This window comes from Electrophorus electricus, chromosome 7 (assembly GCF_041902795.1).
Source record: "Electrophorus electricus isolate QZ-2024a chromosome 7, ASM4190279v1, whole genome shotgun sequence".
Classification (NCBI taxonomy): domain Eukaryota; kingdom Metazoa; phylum Chordata; class Actinopteri; order Gymnotiformes; family Gymnotidae; genus Electrophorus; species Electrophorus electricus.
This window is the reverse complement of record NC_137503.1, coordinates 24699731-24726522: the sequence shown is the minus strand read 5'-3', so window position 1 is coordinate 24726522 and position 26792 is coordinate 24699731. Positions and strand designations below refer to the sequence as shown.

General features: G+C 41.3%; 2 protein-coding genes across 7 annotated transcripts; both read right to left on the bottom strand.

Moving 5' to 3' along the window:
- Positions 1 to 1777: 1777 nt before the first annotated feature.
- Positions 1778 to 4453, bottom strand: slc35d3 (solute carrier family 35 member D3). Its single transcript, XM_026998225.3, has 2 exons — positions 3543 to 4453; positions 1778 to 3088 (listed from the first exon to the last, which is right to left on the bottom strand). Exons 1-2 carry the CDS (start codon positions 3976 to 3978, stop codon positions 2274 to 2276), a joined length of 1251 nt encoding a protein of 416 aa, XP_026854026.2. The 5' UTR covers positions 3979 to 4453; the 3' UTR covers positions 1778 to 2273.
- Positions 4454 to 4981: 528 nt separating this feature from the next.
- pex7 (peroxisomal biogenesis factor 7) lies at positions 4982 to 26169 on the bottom strand. Of its 6 annotated transcripts, none has more exons than XM_035524595.1 (11): positions 25738 to 26169; positions 25380 to 25437; positions 23906 to 24113; positions 23711 to 23788; positions 23145 to 23253; positions 18266 to 18372; positions 17797 to 17910; positions 15570 to 15625; positions 10074 to 10173; positions 6218 to 6328; positions 4982 to 5497 (listed from the first exon to the last, which is right to left on the bottom strand). In XM_035524595.1, exons 1-10 carry the CDS (start codon positions 25841 to 25843, stop codon positions 6248 to 6250), a joined length of 1017 nt encoding a protein of 338 aa, XP_035380488.1. In that variant the 5' UTR covers positions 25844 to 26169; the 3' UTR covers positions 4982 to 5497; positions 6218 to 6247. The 6 variants fall into 6 exon arrangements, with proteins under 6 accessions (XP_035380488.1, XP_035380490.1, XP_035380487.1 ...); XM_035524597.1 differs by having other exon boundaries at positions 4982 to 5406; XM_035524594.1 differs by having other exon boundaries at positions 6224 to 6328.
- Between the last annotated feature and the right edge of the window lie 623 nt (positions 26170 to 26792).

Sequence of the window (26792 nt, the reverse complement as noted above, 5' to 3'; positions counted from 1 at the left end):
TCACAAAGGGTGACCAATTTCTGTAGGTTGAAAAGCATTCATGATAATGCAGGCTTGCAAAGCATGGCCATAAACTTGATGACTGTTCTGGCAAAGGAAATCTGACTACCAATGCAGATAAATATACAATGGGAAAAGAAATCAGTGACCTAAATTCCTTATTTTATGCTCAGACCTGACCAGACATTTCAGAATTTGCCTTACCCATTCACAACTCTGAAAATGACACTGCACTTTTAAAAGATGAGTCAATCATACAGCCTTTAAATGAAATATGATTTTTATATAACTTTTTCCGGACCGGTGCTGTGTAGTCAGGCGTTAAACGGATGACAAACCAAGGATGAGGATGTATCATGTTGTCTGTCACTAAACTCAGCGATGTATTCCTGACCAGGCCAGAGACATATCAAGGCATGAGGCAGCTCAAAGACTGCGGAAGTGCCACTACAGGATTACAAATTAGATCCCTAGATTACATACCAATTACTAAATGAATGAAAGCATGATAGAAATCTTTATAAGGTAGAAAACACTTGTCTTATTTTTTCTTTTTCTGCTTTCATATTTGAAATTTTGAAACAGGACTTATACGGAGTAAGTTGTGCATTTAATTGCGATGTTGAATAATGGTATTACTGCATAATTTCAACAAAAAACTGGGATTAAATTAGAGAAGAATGAGAATGAGAGAATTACAGAAGAAAGTTGAAGCTTGAAATGAAGGATGTGGTGACAGCTACCCTGTCAGATAAGGCAATTGCACATTTGTAATGTGAAAATAAGCACACTGTTACTGCAAAGATAATGGGGAAGGTGGAAGCTCTGAAGGAGGTGAATTGTCTGTATTGGTGTTCACTCATCCAGGTGAAAAGTCACATTCAGGGAGGAAATAATGCAGGGCTTCAAAGCAAAGATGCCATTAATAGAGACAGGTTGATTTCACTCTGGTTTTCAGTGAGATTTAAATCATATAATTGCTATATGAAATTTGACTGATGAATGTACCCCTATGTAACATCAGCTCCTACTGAGGTAAATACACATTTTATTTTTATTTATATAGTGCACCATACTCCTCTCTACAGGATGGAAGTTATATTGATAGTTATATTCTTTTCTCTCTTGACCTCTAAAATGGACATTTTTGCCCTCTTCAGGCTTTTTCCTTAGCCTGTTATAAGGTTGAGGATTTGTTGTTCCCCGTTTCCCAAATTAAAGCCATTTACAGGGACCTGGGATGGGTTTTCGTATAGCTAAAATGCGGACTAGGTCTGTGTTTAGTGCTTGTGTCTCACTGCCCACAGGCACACCAGATAGGCAAATGTACTGTGTGCGCTCATATAAAAGCGAGGATTAAAGAGAGGCTTGAAAGCATTGACATTCAGATAAACACACATTTAATCATGAAGACATGCCTTTGCACAGAACATTTTACATTTCTACAGAGAGAGGTTTGTCATTTTGGAAAGGCTTGCAGTGCTCATGGTCCCAGACAGACGTAATTTTCTAGTGTTTGTTGGCTGGAACCCCTCAGCTGTGCAAACTGAGGTAATACATGCAGTAATGATACTGACTTCAAAATAAAGCATAACTTAATGTCTTTTTCGCCCCAGGGTGGATCTTTTAAAGTGCATCGTTTCCCTGTTATGTAAACCGTATCACTATCATCTATTGGCAAATAAAAAGTATTTATCAGTGACAGGGCAACCCAGGATAGTTTATCAGTATCTTATGCCAAGAGCATACAATTAAAGCTGACATGAGCCACTCCAGCTTCTCCATTGAAAATGTTTTATTACTTTGCACAACTTTACATTCAAATGACAATGAATTTTTTGATATCACATTTTAAACAGGAAAAATCTTGAAATAGACACTACATGCAACAGAATCGTAAAAATAAAAAGGAATTCAGATCCAATGCAAGTCCAATACATCACCTGATTTATATCTGCTTTACATATGGACCATATGTATTACATGAAATCAGAATTAATAAATTGTTGTTTTCTAAATTATATATATTTTTTCATTAGTCTGGATCAGTTAGTTGCCACATAAGATTCTGGAAACAAATTGATGAATCAGCACATCTTTAAAGAAAGCCAGTTTTCAGCCAATATACAAACAAACTAACATTTTTAAAAAAATACTTTCATTAAAACCACTTTTAAAAAAGCGAGCAAAAGGCAAACATTTCTCTTGTTCATACTGTCAGTCTATGACAATACTTTAACCTGGCATGCACCTCTTACACAGGAGACCCCTCATCAAGGACTCTGTACCTCCATGTTGTCAAGTAAAGTGTCTTTTCTGAGGAACTTTAAGGTGCGAATTGATCTCCACACACCAACATAATTCTCACTTAAAGACTGCTTCTTAGGTTCACTGTCTGATGGAAATGCTGATCTTTCTAATTCTATAGACTCTGCAACTTTGGTCTCATGCTCAGGCTCAAGGCCATTGGCATGAAGCACACCGGTAAGGTTGCCATTGGGAATACTGTTCAGGTCTCCATCAGGTTTGGAAGGTGGCTCCACATATGACTCTCCTGGTGGTCCAACATCCTTGGCTGCTTCATCCATATTCTGGTAGTTGAGCTTGATCTTTGTCTCATAGTACTTTACTATGCAGTAGGTAATGGAGCCAATAGTGTTGACAACCACCCCTGCCACAAACAGTTTGGTGGGTTCGACATCACTAAAGGCCAACATGCCTACAGTAATGGTAGCGATGCTTTTCACAACCCCCACAAAGCTTGTGGTCACTGCTGAATTGATATAGGTGCAGTGCAGCGTGGTGAAGTTCATAGCACAGCCAATGAAAATGCAAGAGCAGAAGATACCAGTGATGAAGGGATTCTTCCAGCCCTCATATGTCCACATGTCAATGGCGTCCATGCTCACAAAGGAGCAAATTAGCAGGATAGGGGAGGCCACTACAGCGATGGTGTATTGAGCTGTTAGGGGCCCGTATTCACTATCAGCACCAGTCTTCTGGATGAGCACAAGGTAGGAGGCATGGATAATTACAGCTAAAACACCAGTCACGTAGCCAAAGGGGTCACCTGTGAGGTCTCCTGCACCTGTGGACATAAAATGTAGAATATCAAAACAAAATGAATAAATAAAAGACATATACTAAATGTGACAAATAGCTGCACAACATTGTGTTGCGTCTATACTGCAATATAGCTTAAACTTCATATTTCATATTAACATAATATAGACTAATATAACTTAATGTGTTGAATACAGGAGCCATTTAAATCTACATCTTTGTGTGCAGGTATATTGAAAGACCTTCAGCTGGAAAAAGTTAACTCTAACCTCAAGCTGATTTAATTTATTAAAGCTTCTGTTATTTAGGTAGCCCATACGGTGAATCTGGTAGCTATGGACGTAGCTATTTTGTGTCAAAGAAAACTGACACATATAAATAAAATTAAAATCCAAGTGCAAAACAAATGCTAGGTTTTGCAGATGCCAAGACTATTAAACACACTAGTAGATTTTTACAGCTGACAAGAATATTTTTACCTGCTAAAGCTGCGCCTCCCGTTGTGATGAGAACTGCCACCACAACCCCAACAGACGGAATTCCATTCCTCAAAACACAAACCCCGATTCCCAGCGTAACCAGAGGCAGACATCGTTTAAAAACAACATACATAGGCAAACTCAGTCCTCTTAATGACCATAGGGTGAGCGTAGATTGTAATGTCGATAAAATGCATACACTCGCGAAAACTTTGGCCAAGTGAAAGCTAAAAGGGGGTATATCTACTTTACCCAGTCTTCTCAAAACCTCCAGTGTAATCGCCGCAGTGCCACTGGTCAGGCACTGAATCAAGGTGAGGTATGTGAAATGATAAGTCGTTATTAGAAATTTCAGGAGAATATTCAGTGATCCCGAGAAAATCCCGTGAGCGATAGCCACTGAAATGCCCAGCAGTCGTCCCTTGCAAACTTCCATGGTTTCTCTAAATTTATTTCACGCGTAACAAATCCGACTAAAATTCTGTTAATATCCGTGAAGGATGCCACTGGATTTTCTGTCCCCTTCGGTGGGGAAACGTCTCTTTATGTCCAAGTTACCGAAAAAAAAAAATCACTTCTTAAGACCTCACTACTGAAGGTCCGATAGAAAACACGAAATGCTGTACACGGAAAGCCACTCTTGACACATCCAAATGTAAATGTCCTTGGTATCAATAACAATGAAACAACTGGATGGATGAATGAAGACGGGGATTTCCTGCCGTTCCGTTTATATCACATTCTGAACCCAAACGGAACTATGAAGAACATTCCCCGGCAAACCCTCCCCTGCGTAATGGGGACGCTGAAGTCTGCGCTGGAGTTACTCAAATGAATGCGACATTGGCCGCTGCTCCAATAGTATCTATGACTGTACTCTATAAGCTGATTGCATGGGACTCCATTGCAGCCAATCCTCTTAATGTGATGGGTCCGTCCCCCCCCCCCCCCCCCCCCAAAGCAGCTTTTAGTCTATATCTTAAAAAACAGACTTGTATCAGCTTATCTGAAACTGATGCTTGGGCTTATTAAATGTTTTGATCAATTCCATTTTCGATGTTTTTGATTTAGCAGTGTATTAGCCCAGTAAAAGGTAATAAATAAAGCATGGTCTAAAAGTATTTACACACACACACAGTGGTGAAGTGCAAAATTCTGGGGCCCCACTGCAAGAAGCAGGGCAAAAGCCCTGTATTTATTATTATTATTATTATTATTATTATTATTATTATTAGTATTAATTAATAATATTTTTACGATCTCTTCCTAATAGTGTGTGTCCTTTTGTGCAACTCTTCTATGCCAGTGTATGTATACACATTTACACAAAAAAGATTTTTCACACATCTCTCTCTCTCTTTTTGCACACTATATGCATTCTGCTGTAAAAAAATCAGATATTCATGAACATCATGCAACAAATCACAATTAACAAAATATTCAAGTTGAAAATCTTTACTGATATGAAATGTGTACTTTGTTGAGAAAATGATAGCAACTGACAATGGAAACCAAAATCATTAACCCATTGAGGGCTGGATTCAACATCACACCGAAAATCGAAGTAAACACTGAAAACACAGGCTGATGCACTTTTTGGGAATTTCATCACAGCAACTCAATTTGACTCAGTAGTGTGTTTGGCCCCCACATGCCTGTATGCACCCCTGACAGTGTCTGGGCTCATGAGGAGATGCTGGACAACGTCCTGGGGGATCAGGGCATCAGTGAACTCCTGGACAGTCTGTGGAGCTGCTTGGCAGTGTTGGATGCACTGATACATAATGTCCCAGAGGAGCTCTGTTTCTTTTCGTAAAGCTCAGGCAGTGCCCTTCCTGTTCTTCCTTGCACTGTCTGTTGCCACCTGCAAAACCAGGCCCTTTTTGGTGGTCGTAGTGAACCTGTTGTCACTTTCATTTTCACCAATCAAGTGACACTGACTCAATACTTTCTCACTGGACAGATGGAAATTTTTATATATATATATAAATGTGTGTGTGTGTGTGTGTGTGTGTGTGTGTGTGTGTGTATATATATATATATATATAAAAACACACACACACACACACACACACACACACACACACACACACACACACACACACACACACAGAGCAAGAGAGAGAGAGAATTTAAACTTTATATATTGGTTTTAATCACATTTCATTTAGGCTTTTTATAGTCTGTGTGGAGGAGGTAGCATATCTTTATTAAATTATCATAATACTGGATAAAGAATTGTGGAATCAGGATTTGCATTCAGAATGTGACAGAAGCCAAATGCACGCTTGCTGGTAGGAAAAGTACCCCCCTCCCGAGACATTCAAATCATTATATCCTAAGTTATGGAGTAGTAAACTAATTAACATTTTAGATAATTTGTTTTGAACTCCATGGTTATGCATTTAGTACCATGAAGGCACTCAGTTGTCATCCCATACACTTAAGATCAAACACCAACAGCAGTTTTTCTTAAGTCTTTCTCACTTGAAAAAGAGTTTTGGACACTGTGGTGGCGAACATTTTTGGGATTCACTAACTGGAAAGAAATTACATCGCTATGCAGATTCCGGTTGAGTTCTCATTGGGCCCGCCTTTAAAAACATCATTAGGAAGACTGCAGTGGGGTCTCGGTGAACTCTGGGTCGGTAATTGAAACAAATCCTCCCACCTACCCTTACCACAGTGAGGTAATTATCTTCTCTCTATGACGTGCCTGTCTGAAGAGCAGCCAAGCATGGAGGAGTGTAGATCTTTACCGTCTCATCCCAAGAACAGTCGACCACCTGTGGAAAAACCACCACCAGACCTCGTATTAGACTACTGAATTAATTATGATACATTTTGTATTAAAAGCTGCTTAGTGAGAAGAAACCCAGTGCTGGTCAATTAGATGCTTACATCACCGTGAAAACTTGTTAACCATCCTAAAGCCATGCATGATGAACTCTCGCAGGGACCGAGAGGGGAAATCTGACAAATTTTTCAGTTATATGGTTGTATTGGTGAATTTTTCTCTGATTAATCTATATTAAAAAAATAATTAAAAAATGATATGGGCAAAATAAACACAAGCTCAAATTAATTATATAGAAAATAAAACAAACAACAGAAAGAGCAAAAAAGTCTCGACAGGGCCAGTGAATTAATGAAAGAAATTATCCCAATAAGGTATTTCGGTTTATGAACCAAAATATTCTAAAAGGTGCACGAGTGCCGCAACATGATCGAAGAAGGGGAAACCAAACACTCAAAATGTCTGATCTTCTCGGTGATTCCTGGCCATGGGTGACGTATGGCGCAATTAGGGTTTAAATTTGAATTCTAGTTTAAACTTGGATGCACCCTGGCTAGATTGATGTCTTTGAAGTATATAGATGTTCATGTAAAGCTCATGCAGTAACTTGAAAATTAAATAAATGTTCACAGAGAGACTGAGGTAGATTTTTCTCAGACCAGCAATGCTGCAGAAGTAAGCATGGCTGTTTTATGGATTAAGGACCACAAAAATTAAATCTCAGCTTCCCTTTGCTTTAAAGGGCTCTGGGCTGTCATGCAGTAAACCAGGGAAAACCTTTGCTGGATGAAATGCACAATAATGTGTTTGTCTTAATATGCCGCATGTCGGATTACATCAGTGAACAAAGCCCAAAATTTGTTTAGGCCATTTCTTTTGAAGCAACATCAAAGAATCTGAATTTTCAATGGGAAGCTGCAGATGAACACTACTCATATATTCTGAGGACATCACACCACCATCTCAATACTTCTTTGTTTCATGTTCCCATTGCTGACAGCAACAAGAGCAACAAGTCATTAAGAAGACCGGAAAATAAATGCCTTTTTTTGTTCATGGAAATATGCATTTTTTAACCTTGATTGTACTGTTGTAGCTTCTGCTATAAAGGAGAGAGATGCTCACTGAATTAAAAAAATATCACCACTCACTGTATATTACTTTAATACTAAATGAAAAGAAAAAAAAAACCCCACACAATTAACCCTCCACTTGTACAAATCTCCGTTTCAACCAAATGCTCAAAATTTGTTCACATATGCAAATGAAATGTTGAAATGTCAGGGATACAGTGTAGCTACAGTGTAGAATTGGGTAGTCAGAGAAGTAGGGTAGTCAGTGCACTGAAGACAAAAGGGATATGGCTGACAGCACTTTCACTGCTGTTCTGTCTCCTTTGCCTGAGAAAGGAATGGTACTCATTATGCCCGAGTAAAAAAAAAAAAAAGAGCCACCAGTGAACACCGCTGCCAAGCCACTAGCCCATGACTCATCCACTGTAAGGTAAAGCGGCTTCCATTAATTACTTTACTACGCAAGGAAGACAGAGCACCATGGAGATGCCAGTAGCACAGAGGGAGGAGTGCGAGATGACGAGAGTAATGACCCGAGCCTGTGGGTGTGGACGGGTGGCCAGCAGGTGAGAGGGGGGCGGTGGGACATCCGGATTCCATTTGTGACTCCACATGGTTTGTTAGAGCAGGCTGAAAGCAAGACTACTGCAGGGAACACGGTGTTGTGTGGGATCCCTTTCAGGGAGCCCAGCTCCTGTTCTGTAGTCCCATTGTCTGCGTGCGATGTACCTACCTGCAGCTGGTGCTGACGCAAGGTGGGGGTGAGGGGTGGGGTTTGCTCCTCGTTAGGGGGGGCTGCTCGGATATTATTACAACGCGTGCCGCTACGCAGCTGTTGAGTGCAGTGCATAATCAGAGAAAAAAGCGATCCATCACAGAATAATATAAGAGAGCTAAACAGCCTGGTGTAACAGTTCAGTGGTGAGCTGGAGGGTGAAGTGTTGGGCGTGTGTGTTTGCGCGCATGCATTTGTGCATGTTTAAGTGTTAAGGGCCAACAAAGTTGGAGGAACCAATATTGCTGCCCTTGCTGGTTGCAAAGAATGTTAGAATGTGCATTCTGTACAAAATTGCAATAGTGTAATATCAGCAGGAACAAGAATATGGACGTAGGAGCGTGTTTGCGTGTGTGATCATACTAAGAGGCATAACTCCGTGGCATTGAAAGAGGGAGAAAGGAAGAGCATAGTAGCCAAGGACAGGTCTGTGTGCGCGTAGCCATTTCCACTACAGGGAAAGCCATTTCCACTACACCTTGTCTGTACTGAACAGCCCACATTATGCGTGGGCTGCCAACAGCCTAAACGTGGACCTAACAATAAGTAAGAAACCCTCACCCAAATACCTTCCAAGCCATCATGCATCTTCATCCTTTGGTTGTGTTCATTCTGCATCTACGCTGTGATGCTACAGAGAGCCAACAGCCAGCTTGCATAGGCTGCCACTAAATGAATTCATATTCCACTGAAATGGCCCCAGTTCTAATTGAGTGTTAACACATGCGTATCACTGATGTGGACCCAGTTTTGCAAAATAACAGCTCAGTTAGTGTTGCAAAAGGCTTTTGTTAGTCTCTTCAAGAAAATATATGCAATCAAATACTTAGAAGAGATTGCTCTTTATGCTCAAAGCCAGCTGGGTGTATACTTTCAAAACAAAGATTATGATGAGCGCATATTGGGAATATAAAACCTAATCATATTATATGAACATAACTGCCTTTTTGGCCAATGTTTTTTTTATCTTAGTGTTTTGTATTCTACAGACTTACAGCAGCAATGTTTAGTACTCAGTGCAATTCCAACATGTTCAAAATTCCACAATAAAGGTAAACAGCGGTAAATGTGCATGCAATTTGAAATTTATTGCCAGTCTGAAAACGGGTGATATCATGGAGACTGCGCTATTTTTGAAATGCGTACCCCGCCCCCCATGAGCAGCTCATTGAGCGGTCACACCCCCAAAGCTTCCTCTCAATCAGTGTGAGTGCTGGAGTAAGGCGGGGCCTTCTCCCCAGAGTCCGGCCCCCTATGCCCTGGCCCTGCCCCCTGTGGCCTAGACTGCTCTTTCTGCAGGATGCCATAGCTTGGGCTTGACACGCCTGCTGCCAGCCAGATACACTGAAGACTTATCAAGGGACTGGGCTGTGTGTTTGTGTGTGAACATGTGTGAGAGTGACCAACTTTTTCCAGGAACGCCAATCAGAATGTCACACTAAGTATAATCACTTGTCAGGCTTTGTTATTTCTAGGCGGGGAGATTCAGTGTGATGGAAACAGTGACGCAGGTCTGAAAAAACGATCCTTTGCTTTCAACAGCGAACTGAAAAAAAAAAGGTCGACTTGAGTAGTTCTGGCCAAGCATGGTGTGCAAGTAGTTAAAATGAAACCGAATTCAGTCATGGGTGAACTCGACCAGCAAATGATAGCGGACATCCAAATGACCAGCAATGACAACTATGCAGCACAAATTTGAGAAGGGGGGGGGGGGGGGGAAATAAATAAATAAATAAATAAAATAAATATATATATATATATATATATATTATTAACTGAGAATGAGATTATTGCTGTAAACCAACAGTTGCCACAGGTGTAGTTGTTTTCCCGAACACTCAGTCTGCTTCCACCAGGTTGCTCTGGGGACCAGTAGGGCACTTTACCTGGTTGGGGATGTGCAGGTTGAAATCCAGGCCGCACACGAACTCTGAGTGGTGTTCCACGGTGTCGAGCAGCGCCGGGCTCCTGGAGTAATCCCAGAACCTGCGGGTGCAGAGTGGCATGGGGCAATCATGCTAATTGAGCGGCTGTTTGTCCTCCTCCCTGACGGCGCAGCAGCTCAAAGCCCTGACGCAGCCCTGGCTTGCTCTGCTCAGCCTCATCCATTCTGCAAACCCAGTTAAATCACCTCCCTGAAAACGCTGCCCGGCCACAGGAAAACATTAGGCGAGCATTAATGCTGGCATTGGCCCGTCCAGCAGGATCAAAGCGTATTAGTTAAGCACGCCCTGTGACGGTGGTGGCCGCAAGAATGGCCGCCTGTTAAGAAAAGCTGCTGGTGTAAATTATGGGCTATATTGTGGATGCAGGTTTAGGCTTGAGAACAAAAAGTGGGGATGCATCAAGAGACTGTGCTTACAGATGACTATTCATTAGGCAAAAAAAAGTCAAACCACTATTATTCAATGCATAGATTTTGTGCTAAACAGTGAACCAATTGTGCAATTATATAAGGACTGGAAAAAAAACAGAATGCCTTCTTGACCCAGTGGTGTGGACAGCACAGAAGAACCAATATCCTTTCCTCATTAACCCTCCAGTAATGTGATGGAACATGTAATTCACGCTCTGCAACTAATCCTATATAAACAGTCTAGTTTCCATTAACCCCCTAGATAGCAACTGGAAGTACTGGCGGCTTATTATGATCAGAATAGGACACTTTATCTCTGGTAAACATGGTGGGCTCATGGTTTTGAAAGAGGCCAGGGCAGACTTGTGTAAGTAAACAGTGCGGTGTGTATGACAGCAGGTGCCTCTCACGCTCACATACACGTCATCCGTGTAAAATAATAGAGGCTGGCCAAACACACTCAATTCACTTCACAGCAGAAGAACAAAAGATTTTCACCCGTTCACGTACCCGGGTGAAAATCACTTCCGTTAATCACCTTTCAGCCGGGACTGGACAACGGGTTACAAAATGTAAAAATTGCCCAACCTCCCAGCAAAGTACAATGGCCAGCTTGCTTAAACACCAGCACCTTCCGTATTAAGCAGAAGAAATTTCCAGGAAAACAGAAAGCCGATTCATGATTCGCAAGTGGAGTTTGAGTGTAGAGGCAGTTACGGTGTTGGAGTGAAACTGTGGTCATATGACATGGCGAGAAGATTACAAAGTTCAAGTATATCCTTCTTCCTAAAGAAGGATATACTTTATCTTGGATTTTTCTTTCACTTCGGAAAGTTTTGGATAAAATCTTTGTAACCATTATCGCGCAAAAGTACACCTTCCTTTTTAGAGAACATAAACACATCCTACTCTGATAAACAGCTTATATATATATATATATATATAACTAAATAAATAAATAACTAAATAAATAAATAACTAAATAAATAAATAAAGCGTTGGATGTGGAAAGCCGAGGAAAGATACAGTAGTGTAATGTTATTTAAGACTTACAGTCTATACTTTGATTCAATCTTGTAGAACATAAGAGGTTACTGCACAACACTTTTACAAGTCTAGCTAGTGGGCATGGGAATTTGGAGAACTGAATTCCGATCCAGGTCCTAAAATACCCCTGCACTGATCCAGGTCCTAACATCACATCCTAAGGTGAATAATTTGTGAATTCATAGTAAGCATATTAATAGTAATTTAATGATAAAATATTAATATTTATTTATTACCGTGACAGCTAGCAGAGTAGCTTCAGTTACCTGTATTCCTATGCTGAGAGTCCCTCAACCTATTAGTTACAGCAGCAGTTTCCTTGGTTACAGGATCAGCTTCTTGAAGTGAGACATTATACCGTTTCATGAACAAACATGTCTGACAAGAAGTGAAAAATGTCATATGAAGCAAATCTTTATGTATTTGAACTGGGGGCTACTGATCAACTGTTGGGGCAACTGGATGCTAAATGCTCCAAGCAAGTTTTGGAGAATATGTTGAAAGTGTTTAAATGAAACATCACTACCTACAACATTCAGCTGAGCACAGAGCAGGTAAATAATTCCAGACAAATTATAAAATATTCAAGTGTTGTTTTCTTTGTCTGGCCTCACTATAAAATGGAACTAATAGTCCAACTGTTACATCCCTAGATTAACTGAATTGGAGTTCCTAAATGTCTTTTTTGACCTTGATTCTACGCCCCGTGAAAGTTTGTGGGAGGTTGTTTTGGTTCTGTCTGTGTCTGCAAAAAACCAAGCATTTGACAAAAGGAAAAAAACAAAAAAAAAAACAAAAAAAACAAACACATCTGTAAGACTATTTTACATGGATCTGAATGTTTAAAGAAAAGCAGAATGAAATATTCCTTTAAACTGGAATGAACTTTAACAAACATGTCTTGAGTATACAGTGCAGTGGTACTCCAGAAGCAGGACAGGGAATTACGGATCCACCAAGCACCTGGCACTTTTCTTACTGAGCAAGTTTTACTGCATTAACTTATGGAAACTGCTGTAACTTACTAAGTACGTTTTAGTGTGTAAAAGCACTTCCAATATATTAAAGTTCACAATGCAAGAAAACAACAACAACTTATTTTTAGTGAGCTTCCGTTGGCATGGATAGGGAGTCCATACACATTTACTTAAGTGCATATGAGGAAACACTAATGACAACAAACCTAACTAGTTAGGATCACAAAAAAAACAAACAAACAAAACAAAACGTACCTGTTATGTGGGCCCTGTGGCAATCACTACTGCGCCATGGCCAAATTATGCTACTTTAAAGGACCGTCATTGCAATAATTGAGTATAGAGCTGCATTTTTGGCCTCAGTTCAGAGACTCAAGGGCCAGTTTTCCGGGTAGAGATTAAGCTCCATTTGGGAACGAACTACACTCTCGATAGGGATAGTCGATTGAAGATGCTTCTGTGCTAGCATTTAACTACTCAGCATCAGGGAAATAACCATCGCTTTCACTTTTATGGGGAGAAAAAAACAGCCTGATGAATTGGACTAACATTTATATCTTCCTGACAGTGATTCTAGAGGCACTCAGCCATAGCCTTAGAAAACACAACCTTTCTGATAGCTATTTCCTCCAATTCTGCAGTCAGCAAAACAACATCTAGACGTACAACGACCATCCTACCTTGAATAATTACTATACGCTGCCGTTGGCTGCGTCAGCCCGTCCTTGTTTTTCCTAGGAAAGGTCCTCTGCCGGTAAGCCCTTGCTGAAGTGTTTGTGCCAGAGCAAATAACTGGAACTTGGATTTCACATAATAACTTCACGCTGGGCAGCAAGTCAGATGGGCCCTTGGGCATGAGCAGTGTAGTGAGGAAGAAACGGACTGTGCCCTCTGTCAGAGAGGCCTGGCAGTACGAGCCTCGCACTGATCCCAGAGTAACTCTTCTACACCTACACACACTAATAACTGCAAGGCTTATGGATGGAACATAAGGCATTAAACCGAAACTAAATGAATTAACTATTATATCATAATTATACAAATGATTCTAGTAATTATTATAGTCAATATACCAAAATTGTCATTATGCTTGTTATACTTGCATAATATTAAGTAATAAATATAATAGTATATTAATTGTATGATAATTAAACAAAGATATGCATTAAATGTTTAAACAGTTATTTATGTTCAAAGTTAGGTTTCAGGCGGCATCTCTCAGTAATGCTAGGAAATTAATGGAAACTTCAAAACAAAAGAAAGCCGTGTTATTCTAAATACCCATCATCAACACGATGCCCACCTGAGAGCATCATTGCAGGGTGTCATCTCATTCCTGCACACACGGTTTACCAGCTGCAAATTCTCCAGAAGAGGCGGTGTGCAAAAACGGCACCCCGGCATTATTGGTTGGAGTGAGCGAACATCTGCTTTAAGTTTTAGTTTTTCATATGAAGAGGAGTTTATTGTTTGCATACTCGTCCACTTTATTTTACTGTTAAAAACTTAACTAGAGCAAGTGGAGGGCACTTAGCCAATCAGCGCCAAATCTTCCTAAGCAGGGCTGCACAGCATTAAAATTCCCCACCAACATGCAGTAGTATTGCAGACCATGAGACGAACAACAAAAACTGTACAGGACGTATGAATACATAGTTGAAGCAAGAACGCAGAAATACATTTTGCTAGTTGTCAAGTTGCATTTCTAGGCTGCAGAATCTGAAGCATTCTCTTGAATTCTGCAAAACTGCTACTGGTGTGAGCTTTTCTGATTAATTATGTATCCAAAAGCATGCAAAAAGCAGTGCATATGCACTTGAGTTCAGAAGCTTCTTTCTAAAGGAATTACTGTCTATCCGGTCTATCCTCTCTCAACCTTGGAAGCCACCACCATCACTGGTTTGTTCTGGGAGATGTGGAAAGGCGGGGATCATAATGGGTCAAGAACGTCTGGCAAGCATGGCAAGTGCTAACACAAACCCAAAAAACCTTGGTACGCTCACTCAGATGTACACCCAGCTGTCACATGACATGAAAATAAATGTCTTTCAGCTAATAATGACAGACTAGCCCAAAACCAAGAACTATCCCACAATTAGCCATCATCACAAACCAAGAGCATTACAAAAAAACCACATTAGTTTAAAATTATAGTACAAACAGCAGTAGGTTAAGCAAATTATTATAATTCCTTACCTAACCGCAGTGACCAAACGCAGTAAACGTATAAAAACCACAGGCCACAAAATGATCTGTAATCAGAACTGATCTCTATGCAAGCGAGGATTAACTGGAGCTTTGCAGTTGTGAATTCTGGAGTACAATCCCTGACAGCTGTTTTTAGGATTATCTTCTTTAATCTCTGCAAAGATTAGCTTCACAAGAATTATAAACATGAAGCCCTATACAAAGGAAATAAACCAGTCAACCCTGAAATTAGACCAATGCATTTTACAAACCCCACTGGACAGGGAAGAGCATCGACATGTCCACCTTCCCAGGACATGGCTGCCTTACTTAACCACACACTGTAGTATGGGCACCAAGCATAACTCGCCTATACATGGGCTGAGCAGGAAAATGTCAGAAAAGCCATCATCAGAGATCATGGTCCACTGCTTCCGGAGAGTTAAGAAGAAAGTCGAGGACAAGGCCTAAGGAGACGGGAGACGGGAGTTTTATTAAGGAGACGGGAGTTTTATTTCCATATGAAAATCCCATCTCCTTATCTCCACTGCTGTCTGCATTTTCTTCAGTTTACTCTGAGAATCGGTGTGGGTAGATAAAGAGGATCCTTTTTTTTTTTTTTTTTGGTAATTGTATTTGGGAATGGAACGAACACCCACGAAAGAAGAGAAACACTCAAGTAATCAAGAAAAAAAATGAGACATGAACTACATTGTAAAAGAAAAAATACATATTTAGAAAGAGTATCATCAGAACTCTAAGTATATATGGAGCCTGAAGGGAACTTGCCGTTTGCTTTACGATATTGGTCTTACCTGACTGTGAAGTCATATGAGCATGAAGCCAGCACTGTCTTGTAAAACGGGGAGAACTATAAAACATTAAAACAAAACACAAAACAGAGGAGAAATGACTTACAGCAGACCTGCAGCAAACACACAACAGTAGTATTCCTTCATGAATACTCTACATAAATGAGTGTTGTGATTGGCAATGAATGTTATGACTCACATTTTGTTACCAGAGAAAAATCATTTTTCATTCATTGTAGTAAATGCTTTAAAATCAATGATTAAAAAGCATTTGCTTTTTTGAGTTGATCGTCTTGTTCTTAATTAAAGACACTTTCCAGTGCTTTCCCACAACTGCTAATTAGTGGTTTCTGCAAGAATGGACAGCTGAATTCTGTACCTGTTTGCAGGCTAAAATAACACACCAAGACGTTTAAAACAAACCCCACTGAAAGCAGCAGGAGTCTATTCATTAAGCTGTTTTCTTATTAAGAGTTTTATTAGGATCACTAACAGGAAGCTCAATTTAGTAATTATTTCACCAACACATTTTATCCCCTTTCAAGAATAATTATTCATTTTCCAATGCCTGGTGTGCCCTGCTGTAGATGAGAAGAACATATATAGTGAACAGGAGGTATTTCGGTCTATTCTTCTACAAACTTCTTTGTCTTTTGGGTGTGTCGCTGGCCTGCATCAGATCATGCCAGCGCTCAACAGGATTGGGGTCAGGGCTGTGGCTTGGCCACACTAAAACACCGAATTTCTTTTGTCTGGGCTATTTTTTTTCTTCTTGATTTACTCTTGCATTCTGGGTCATTTTGGATTCTCTTCATCGGAGCATGACCCAATCACAGTTTTAAGATTGACATCGCAGACAGCCACTATATATTGTCCAAATAAAAATTCACTGGTCCCTCAATGACTGCAAGCCATCCAGGTGCTAGGACAGGAGAACAGCACTCCTTTTTTAAATAAGTCATTAAGAGTAATTTTCCTAGAGGTTCACACACTTTCGTACCATTTTTAACTTGTATGTTTAATATACCAAGAACTATAGAAATATGACTGTGTCTATTATGTTGACTTGGGTGCAGATGGCAATTTAAAAGCCATTCATGCAGGAGTCCAGATAATTCTGTGGTAATGGCAACTAAACTAACTAAATCAATTTACAGTTTGATTTCATAAGGCTGATGGCCGCATTTGGTATTACACAAGTCCAGAGTTCATTGTTTGGACTGAGGGTCATGGAAAAAGAAATACGTTATGTCACTGGCAGCAAAGCTGGCAGGGTTTTGTTTTTACGAAAGCATGCTGTGGGATGAGCTAATTTATTGAACATGAGCAAAGACTAAAACTGACCTATGCAATATTGATGAGTATCATGAATGGATGAGCCTGCGTCTGTCATCCTGATTGGGGGGGGGGGGGGGGGGGTCTTTGATACTGGTCTTTGGGCTGACCACAAATAGTGCTGGGACAACTAAATTTAATGCAAGTTAAAAACCACTTTGTCTCTCTCTCTCTCACCGTCAGTGCAGCATATAATCGTATATCCATTGCACTGCAAAAACCACTTCAAGTCTGTGTGTCGCCGACATCGCCTGACTCTTAAGATGCGTCTGTGTTGCTTGTGTTGGAGATGCTCTGACGACAGTTTCCTCTGCAACAAGTGAGGTGCATGTTCCACTGCATCGGTTTTATGCGCCTGGGGCGGAGGCACCTGCATGTGGCTGTGCATTCTGTCCTCTGCCAAGTCACAAGCAGTGCGGAGGCAGGGTACGCCGAGTGCTGTGCGGTCCTGCTGACCGCTTGCCAAATGGACAGGCCAGCCCGCCAACTCAATTAGGCTGAGATCTAAAGGAAATCCATAACGGTCACAATACAGGGAAAATAAAAGGGAGGCCACAACTTCATATACGCGTGAGATCTCATCGCCAATCGAAACGATGTTTGTCAGCTTCGCTCGACCCAAGACTTTGATCAGCACCATTTCCTGCAATAGAGCATACTCCTTAAAGGGAGGGGGGCTTTGTGCCTGAAACGGGTGATGTGCTGCACAAGAACAGCAATATATGGTACCTACTGAGTGATTTTAATTATTGCTCATTGAAGTTTAAAGTCATTTGACTACACTGAGTCTTTTGGACGTATCCGAGACCGGAAGGGCTTCCTGAGAGGCAAGGCACAGCGAGGCCACTGTGTCCCACGAGGATAGCGAAGGGGAGCGGCACGTGTCTGAACTTGCCTTCACCCTCCGAACGGCGTAGGAGTGTCCGAGCAGCTGGGCTACTGGCTGGCCAGCGCTGCGCACGTCCCACACGCACAGGCTGCAGTCGATGGCTCCCGTGACCACAATACTCTGCGAGGAGAAATGGGACACACGGCCACAGTGGACAACAGGCCCGCTTGTTTCCAGAGTTTCAGCTAATAAAGGACAGATTCATCTGAATATGCCAGCTGTGTTGAATTTATATTTTACTGTTAAAAAGAATTTCATGACAAATCCACAAACTCATATTTGTTTTATCCATGTGCTACTTTTTGCTAAATTTTGCTACAATGCATGGTCAGGGAGTGCTTTAATTTCATTTGTGTGCAGAGAACAAACAACTGAATTATACTGCTTATACAGCTATGATTCAGTTTTCTTATTAATTTTCTCCAGTGGCCACTAATGAGCAGCAAGTCTCAAACAGAATCAGTCACAGAGTTACCTGGTCATATTTGCACCAATCACAGCTGAGGATCTCTGCCTTGTGGGCTGGGATTGCCAATTGACAGGAACCCGCCTTCACGTCCCACACTCGCAGCATCCCGTCTCCTAGCAACACATACACATTCGGAACCTAAGTGCTTGCGTAGGCACAGTGTCCTTCTTGGAACGTTTGCGCTCTGCGCAATCCGCACAACCTTGTGAGCCATGAGGCTTGTTTCCAGGACCACTTGCCTGTGAACGGACCTGGAATAGGGGGACCCAGCACTGCCAAGGGAATGAATCAGCGATTAGCCTTGTGCCAGCAACCCGAGCTACACAGAATTTCAATAAGGAGTTCGTTTCTCACTCTCTCCACCTCTCACTCTTTCCCTCGTTTTCTCTCTCTCTCCCTCTCTCTCTCTCTCTCTCATGTCCTGCTGCCAGTTTCTTTCACAAACAGAAAAACCTAAAAGGAGGGCATCCACTCCTAAGGCTGTGTAATTTAACACTACATTTAACCTCCTGCAGTCAGCAGCAAGTGACTTGGTCCAGCCATTCATTGCCCGGTGCACACAACCATGGAGACCTGCAACATCAGCAACATTCATATCCCAGTGAAAAACGGCCAAGAGCTCACTCAAGAAAAGCCATTAAAATACTAGTCCCATCACCTGCATGCTCAGTTCAAGACAATACTGTGCATCAGTGCCTTCCTGAAGCACACCCTACACTTGACACACAATACCTTCCTCTGCAATGAAGTTAATTCTAAAGCATTAAAGAATCATACAGCCCCTCTATGACTTCATATTTGCGTTTCCCCACTTACAATAGCAGTGGCATTGGTGTATAGGTGAGTATGACAACCATACACCCTCTACACAGGAGACAAATCTCTAGTTTGTAAAGTTAGGTCCAGAAATCAAAATAGCAAAATATGCTTTGCGTATTGACAACTCAATAGTTCATCACTCACACAAATGGCCTCACTTTCCTTAATTGCATCTCATGAGCTTTTTACGACCATGTCATGCTCCTGTCAATTAGTTCCGTAGCTCTGGAACACTTTAGGGGAGTAAAGCATTGGCTTGTTGACGATACGGTACAGTATCGATATAAAAAGCCTTTATATGGCTTGGTGACTCTTCCAGTTTTCACAGTACTATAATGTCCTGATTTTTACAGCATTATCCTATACGCAACATATATTTTTAACATATAAAAACCAAAACTCAGGACAGCTCAGCTGAAATACCAATTCATCACAATATTTGAACATGACATTGATGCATACGGTCCATCGTACAGTCCGCTGATGCATTCGCATGAATCATTTTTTATTTATCCATTTATTTGACACCCTTACAGTTTCCACTGATGTCTAGGAAATTGATCATGTGTGGTCTGAAGCACCCCTGGGACATTTTATGGTCGGGAGTTCTCCTTTCCTTGATCCACTAACACAGTGGCATCATTCGAAAGAGATCACTGAGAAGTGTGACCAATGCAGCCCAAATCCACAGAGACTCAGACACCATGAGTGGAGCTGGGGTGAGCAAGACCAAGGCTAGGAGACGGAGAGGGGAACATTTCTAGTGTTATGGGGAGAGATTACTGGCATTGGTATTTTATGGGTGGGGCTGTGTTGACCTCGACGTGCTGTTTAATAAGCGCTTTTAATTCGCAACTCACTGCGGGCATTGTAGCTGTGCTGGGACTTTAATTGCAGTAAAATGGATCTCTTGTGGAGACTGCTGGCACACAGTGTTTTCCTTTAAAGCCTGGCTGCTAGAGGAGGCTGGGGTCAGTATCTACAGAGCGCGAGGTTTTGATGGAGGGGGGGACGACCCAAGATAAGATTGAATCATGCAGTGCTGTTGCTGTTTCTGTCAGAGGCTCTTCAAAGGGCCTGGCAGTACATGGTATTAGCACTCAGTGGTCAGTGTGGCACTGCACTGTGGTGCCTGGGGGTTGGAGATGGTAAGGAAGCACCCCCAACGATAAGCTCAGGAAAACACTTAATACTCTTTCCTCACTGTGGCTATGGGACGGAGGGCACACCCTTGAGGAAAATTCATCTTCTCTCCCAATGTCATTTTCTTCTCTTTTTATGAATTAAATTTAAAATAAATATAAAGCCAGGGGACCTACTTATAATTTTTGCGAATGTATCCAGTGTCCTTTAACTTTGGATATGTAACCTTTAAAATGGCTAGATTGACAAATAGATTGTTTCTGTTATGGATTCAAACAACCCCACCTCTTTTTGTCTTGGATGCAACTACACCAATTTAAGTTCTATGTGAAAGTGATCCCAAGTCATGGTTACTGATTACAGGTTAAAGTTCTGTAAACTTTTAAAAAATACAGTAAGGCATACTCTGTTCTACACCACATCAGCAAGTCTGTGTTACATAAATTACTTAAAATCCAGATGCAGTGTAAACCATCTGAATAAAGGGAACAAATCAATAAAGTGCAATAAGGGAAATGTTAGTTGGCAAACATTTTTGGTTGATCGACAACATTTGCTAAAGACAGAAATTGCGCAAATGTATTTTCATGCCATGCTATTCCTTTAACCTCAGACACTGGTTATTTCTGATAAAATACATACCAGGAGAACCACATTATAAATACACAATATATGCGAGTTCTTGTTTCATGACCAGCACATCGTTTGTAGTGTTTTCAGGCTTTCCCTTTTTTAGGCATCAATTGAGGTTAATTTAACTAATTATGAACTAGTTTGTAGGACATTAGTACTTCTGTTTACTGTGTATACTGGATTAAATATGTCCCTGGCAGTAACATAATTCTGAGTAGCAAGATGTATTTAAACCATTTAAGAAATTATGCGGAGAACGGATGTGCGGATCAATATTAATAAGTGATATTTTCTCTCAGCATAAGCAGAACGCACTTCTCCAGCGGTTTACAATATGAACCCCATCAATAAACCAGTTTAGCTGCATGGTTATGCAATAACTTTAGCAAATACCGAAAAGACACTTAAACTCCTGGAATGAATACTAACCCTTGAACACGGGGAGTACTGCCTAGGAAACCCCAGTGAAACTCTCGTCTCTGTTGGACGCGCGGCGTTTTTGTGATAGGCTGATCTGCACGTTCGTGGCGTCGACCATTGTGCTGAGGCTGCATTTCACGAATGATTACACCCCCCCGCCCCGCCCCCCCCCTCCCCCTTGTGATCATATTCAGCGTGCCTTTAGCGTCGGGGCACACTATCGATTTTCAGCCACTTCTCATTACATGCGTGCTTGCGCCTTGGGTGTCACCGTTTAATAGCGAAGAACCGGGTTCTCCATCATCGCGCCGCAGCGCTGCTGGGACCGAGTCTCCCTCTGGAAGGCCCGGCTGATTCAGAGGCAGCAAGCAAGACTGAGATGGCCCTTGTGCTTAAATGGACGCGAACGCGTTAATGTGTTAATGTCACAGTCTAACCCCCGAGGCTCTGACTGGCCAGTTTCAGAAATACAAGCGAACCAATAATTGCATAATTACTTGTCCGATTCACAGTATGCTAGCAAGAGGGCATACGCTGGGACAAAACCGCAAAATCCCATACTTCGTGGTCTGTTTAAAGGAAAGTCGAAGCAAAGCGATTAAACAGCTTTTGCTTTCTAACCTTTTATCTCTTGTCCTAAATAGTCTGCTGTTGGTATAAATCAAAGCTGAATTACAGCTTCACCACCAGATACACTTCAGTGATCGTCGCTCAGGGTTTCATTTCCGAAGCACTAGAGTACAATGGGGCTGTTTTGGGTGCTTGCTTTAATTAGGAGTGCTGCAGCACTGGTAATAGCAGGCTCAGCACGAGCTGGAGTTAACGGAGAACACAAGCTCCAGGCTCTCTGGGTGAGCTGATAAGATCTGTACAGGAGCAGCTGGGAGCTGATGAACTCTGTACAGATCTTATCAGAGCCTGGTGCTGAAAGGACAGCAGGCAAAGTGATGGTTAGGAGGTACAAGTACGTGCAAGCGCACGTGCACACACACAAGTGGTATCTTTCACACTCTCACACAAACATATGAGGGTCTTGCTCTTTTCCTCTTTCACATGCAGATGCACGCATGTACATGGATATATGCGCATGCACACATACTCTTGCCTGCTGTCACACATGAACACACACATTAATTTACTCAAGTCACTCACTTTCTTTGGACTGCTTAAAGGGAACATTTTTTTTCACTTTAAGCACTAAAAACATAAGCCTGGATATAATAAGAGATGTACTGGAAGACCTGTTTCATTTGGAAGCATTCTTTAGAACTGGCACAATATGAAAAAAGTATCCTAAACTGTAAAAGATTTTTTTCCCCACCAGACTGAATTTGTAAATTAATGACAGAAACAAGGTGATAAGTCAACACTGACCTCTTGTGGTAAATTACAGTACTGCTACAGGCAAAAACACAATTTTGTGAAACTAGTTGTGCTGTTTACATGTCCAAAATGTTTTTGGACACTTCTGAAAAATCTGCTCCCCCAATGTAAGGTCTCATCTTTTAGTAGTATCATCTAAATATGACATCCAAAAAAGTTTTTTAGTACATAAATAGGTTTTAAATTGACTTCATATTGTAACTTCATACTGGGCACATTACAAACATTAGCCACTCTGAACCAGGCATGTCAAGATATGGGTCAAGATTATAAACCCATGACCTTGTTGTTGCAAACCCCTTAATCCACTTTCTCTACTAGGTGAGCTACTTCAAACAAAACCTCATCTATCTTAAAATTAGCATCTTTCTCCAGTCTGATTTCTAGATGGCTAAACCACTATGCATTAAGCATACAACATGCATTAAGCATGTAGTATGCCTAACACGTATACAAGATATATGGCTGTATGGTGCAGTGCTGATACCTGACGTCGAGGCGAAACAGGCTGGGATGTGGGGGGACCAGACGGTGCTGTAGAGAACTCCCTCATGGCCCTGGAGTGTGGCCACAGACTGACAGCTCTCAGGATCCCACTGCAGGAAAGCAGGTTTAACTCCAGATGTATTCGGGGCAGCCCAAATGCTGCAGGGCATGTGTATATCTTTCGACTGAGGCCTCTGAACATAATTGTGCATTATGGGATAAGCAGGGGTTTGAAGTTTAATCTGAGGTGGAATTTCAGTTTGTTTTTAATTAAATCTGGCCGCTGCCCAGTGGATGTGTATATGCACGCTGTTTCTGCTCCTTACATCCCCCCCCCCCCCCCAAAAAAAAAACAAAACCCCAAAGTTCATGTAATTAAAACAGGCTGAAAATGTAAAATATCCCTCTAGTACCACCAAAAAAATCAAGCAAAATTCCAAAGATTCAACGAGCTAAGACTTTACAACAAACAACTTTTTAGTCTTACCTACGTTTTAGTTAGACCTACTCTAATCAACAACTGAGATCTTAGTTTTATCTGAACCTTTAGAACAAGTGCCTGCTTACCACCCTGGCTGTGTGGTCCCAGGACCCTGACACCAGCAGGTTCTCCCCCCGTGTCTGGCTCCAATCCACGGCATACACCTGGAAGCACAGGTAACCAAACCATGAAGAACCGCTACGCCCACGACAGCGGTGATGAAGAAAGGATGTGCGGCAGTGGCACAGTTCCTCGAGTCTACGACTCGACTTCAGGCTCACCTCTTGCGTGTGCCCTTTCAGGACTCGTAAAGGACCGCGAGGGTTGGCTGTGTCCCAGATCTGCAGTGAGCCATCCCCGCCTCCAGTCACCGCCACGTGTTCATTGCTCTCGCTCCACGTCACGTCAAAGAGTCCGTCATTCCAGTCGAGGCTGACCACGGGGAGGAGACACGTCAGATCTGCACGACACACTGATCCAGGCGCAACACTGGGAATCAAGGACAGGTGAGGCGAATGACACTGATCGTCTTCTCACAGCTGTCCCTGCCAAGGGGTGGGACGTGTCGGGTTGCAAGTGACCCACTAGTTCTCGAGGGTGATGCGTCGGGGGAACAGGAAAAATGGGCAAGCACGAGAATCAGAGCAACTCCGACGAGGGCCGCATTTGGATGCCCGATGACGGCTCGTGTTGTCTCCATAATGGCAGGTCTCAGGGGGAGCTCATACTATGCAGTCATTAGTACCTGCCAAAAGTGGCCTAAGGATGAAAAACTGACGCACATGGGAATCGAAGGCTAACCCGTTTGGTTTGATCCCACAGAAGAGCTACTGTATCACAAAGTCCTGAAAAATTTGCTACCCTGGGGAAGCGATGGAACCTGGGTACACTATGGGAAGAAGACAAGCTGGCGGAGGCAGTGTGATGCTCTGGACAATGTCCGGCAGGGGACCTTGAGTCCTGGCATTAACATAGATGCTACTATAACACTTAGCACCTACCTAAACATTGTTGCAGACCAAGAACACCCCTTAATGGCAAGAGTATTCCCTAATGGCACTGGACTCTTCTTGCAGAATAATGCACCCTGCCACAGTGCAAAAATTATTCATGTCTGAGGAACATGACAAAGAGGTCAAGTATCCCAGATCTCAGACAAATCAAGTCCGATCCATGGAGACCCCACCTCACAACTTACAGGGCTTAAAGAATCTTCTACTACCGTCTTGGTGCCAGATAACACAAGACACCTTCAGAGATCTTGTGGAGTCCATGCCTTGACAGGTCAGAGCTGTTTTGACAGCTTAAGAGAGGACCAAAAATATTAGGCAGGTGATTTGAAAGTTATGGTGGATGGTGTATATTGTTTGTGTATTGTTTATGCAATATAAGCCTTACAGCAATAATGATATTTCAAAAAGTTGCAATATGCAAAGTCCCCTAAATTATTTGGTCAAAAAATTGGTCATAAAATGCAGAATAAGCTTTAACAATTACCCATCTTTTGGTTCAGTGGTGTGTTGATGTTTTAATATAGAGCAAGGCATGTCAGAATCACATTAAGTCATAAAACAACTCCAGTTCCCAACTCCATATAATTCTCCAGTCTTGCCAGCTGTTGGTATGCTTTGGTATGTTCAGGCTATACTATATTTGTATATTATATTAGTATTTTAACTTCATTCTCAAAGGTATTAATATACATACATCATACTTCTTTGGACTGTTAGGTCAGCTGAGGTAAATAAGCTTTACCTGTTTAAGAGCAGAATATCAGGTTCCCTCTGTTCCAGCACAAGCAGTGTTCCACAACCTAATATGAAGAAAAATCCCACAACAAACCAACATTAATACGTTTGTTCTCATTTCCATTTCCAGAGTCTTCATGCCCTGCACATTCTCTCCCTGATTTAAATACTAAGTACAAATATATAAGCCGTTTATCAGCTGCAAATAAGAAGTGCGCGTTATTTCCGCCGTTTCTTTGGAAACCTTGTGTACTTCACTGCAGTTCTCCCTCTCTCTCTCGCTCATATATATATATATATATATATATATATATATATATATATATATATATATATATATATATATATATATATATAAAACTTACCTGCTATGCCATAATACTGAGAAGTTGCGCATGCAAGTCTATTGGGGAAAAAGGGGGAGATTTCTACTGCATAACCATGTCGCGCAGAACACTTGAACGACTTCATACTCCGTCCCAGTCAGCTAAGACAGCTACTAAGAATACCGCGTTACCCCTTAATTCCGAGTGTTATAGCGGTTAGATATTAGTTCATAGACACACGACTCATCTATTTACTGTTAGCTATTTGGCTAGCTAGCTAGTATACATTTCCAGTTGCGCTAGCTTGCAAAAATTCTTGGATCAAATTGCCCAGATTGTACTAAATCAATTATGTCATGATACTACTAAAGGTGTATGACACATGCACCTTTCTAAACTTGCGAATAATACGCTTTATCACGAAGTAGTTCACGTGTAACCTACTTCCTTGTTTTGATCAATAGAAAAAAGAAAAAGAGCGACTATTGGTCCATTTGACCATTAAGGTACAACTATTAAACTCTCTCATTGGTTGAGAGAATTTGTCAGCGAAACCTCGTTATCTGAGTTTTATATTTTGGGCATGTTGCTTTTATCAAATAGCGTCGGTTTAATTTGTAATAGATTTTTGATTATACGGTTGTTGATGGATAACTCATGTAGATAACTCATGTTTTAAAAACACATATATGTACCAATGTTTGTCCCTGTACAGTGTTTTAATGGCCTTTACTTGGCTAGCTGTTATTACACAGTATATGTTTTCGTGTGTTTCTTAGTGACGCGTCCCTACAGAGTGTCAGACTTTAATTTAGCAGCAATGCATGAATAGCATTTAAACCGCTCGATGGCGACATTGTTCAAATTTTCAGTGACGGTCGGAGTACGAGAAAGTTATTTAAATTACCAAATTGACAAAATTATCACAGGTTCTCAAAAATACGTATTTCAATTTCCAGGGTTCTAAGGAAAAAAAACAATTATATATATATATATATATATATATATATATATATATATATATATATATATATATATATATATATATATATATATAAGCACAACCATACATACACACCACATCAATCACATGT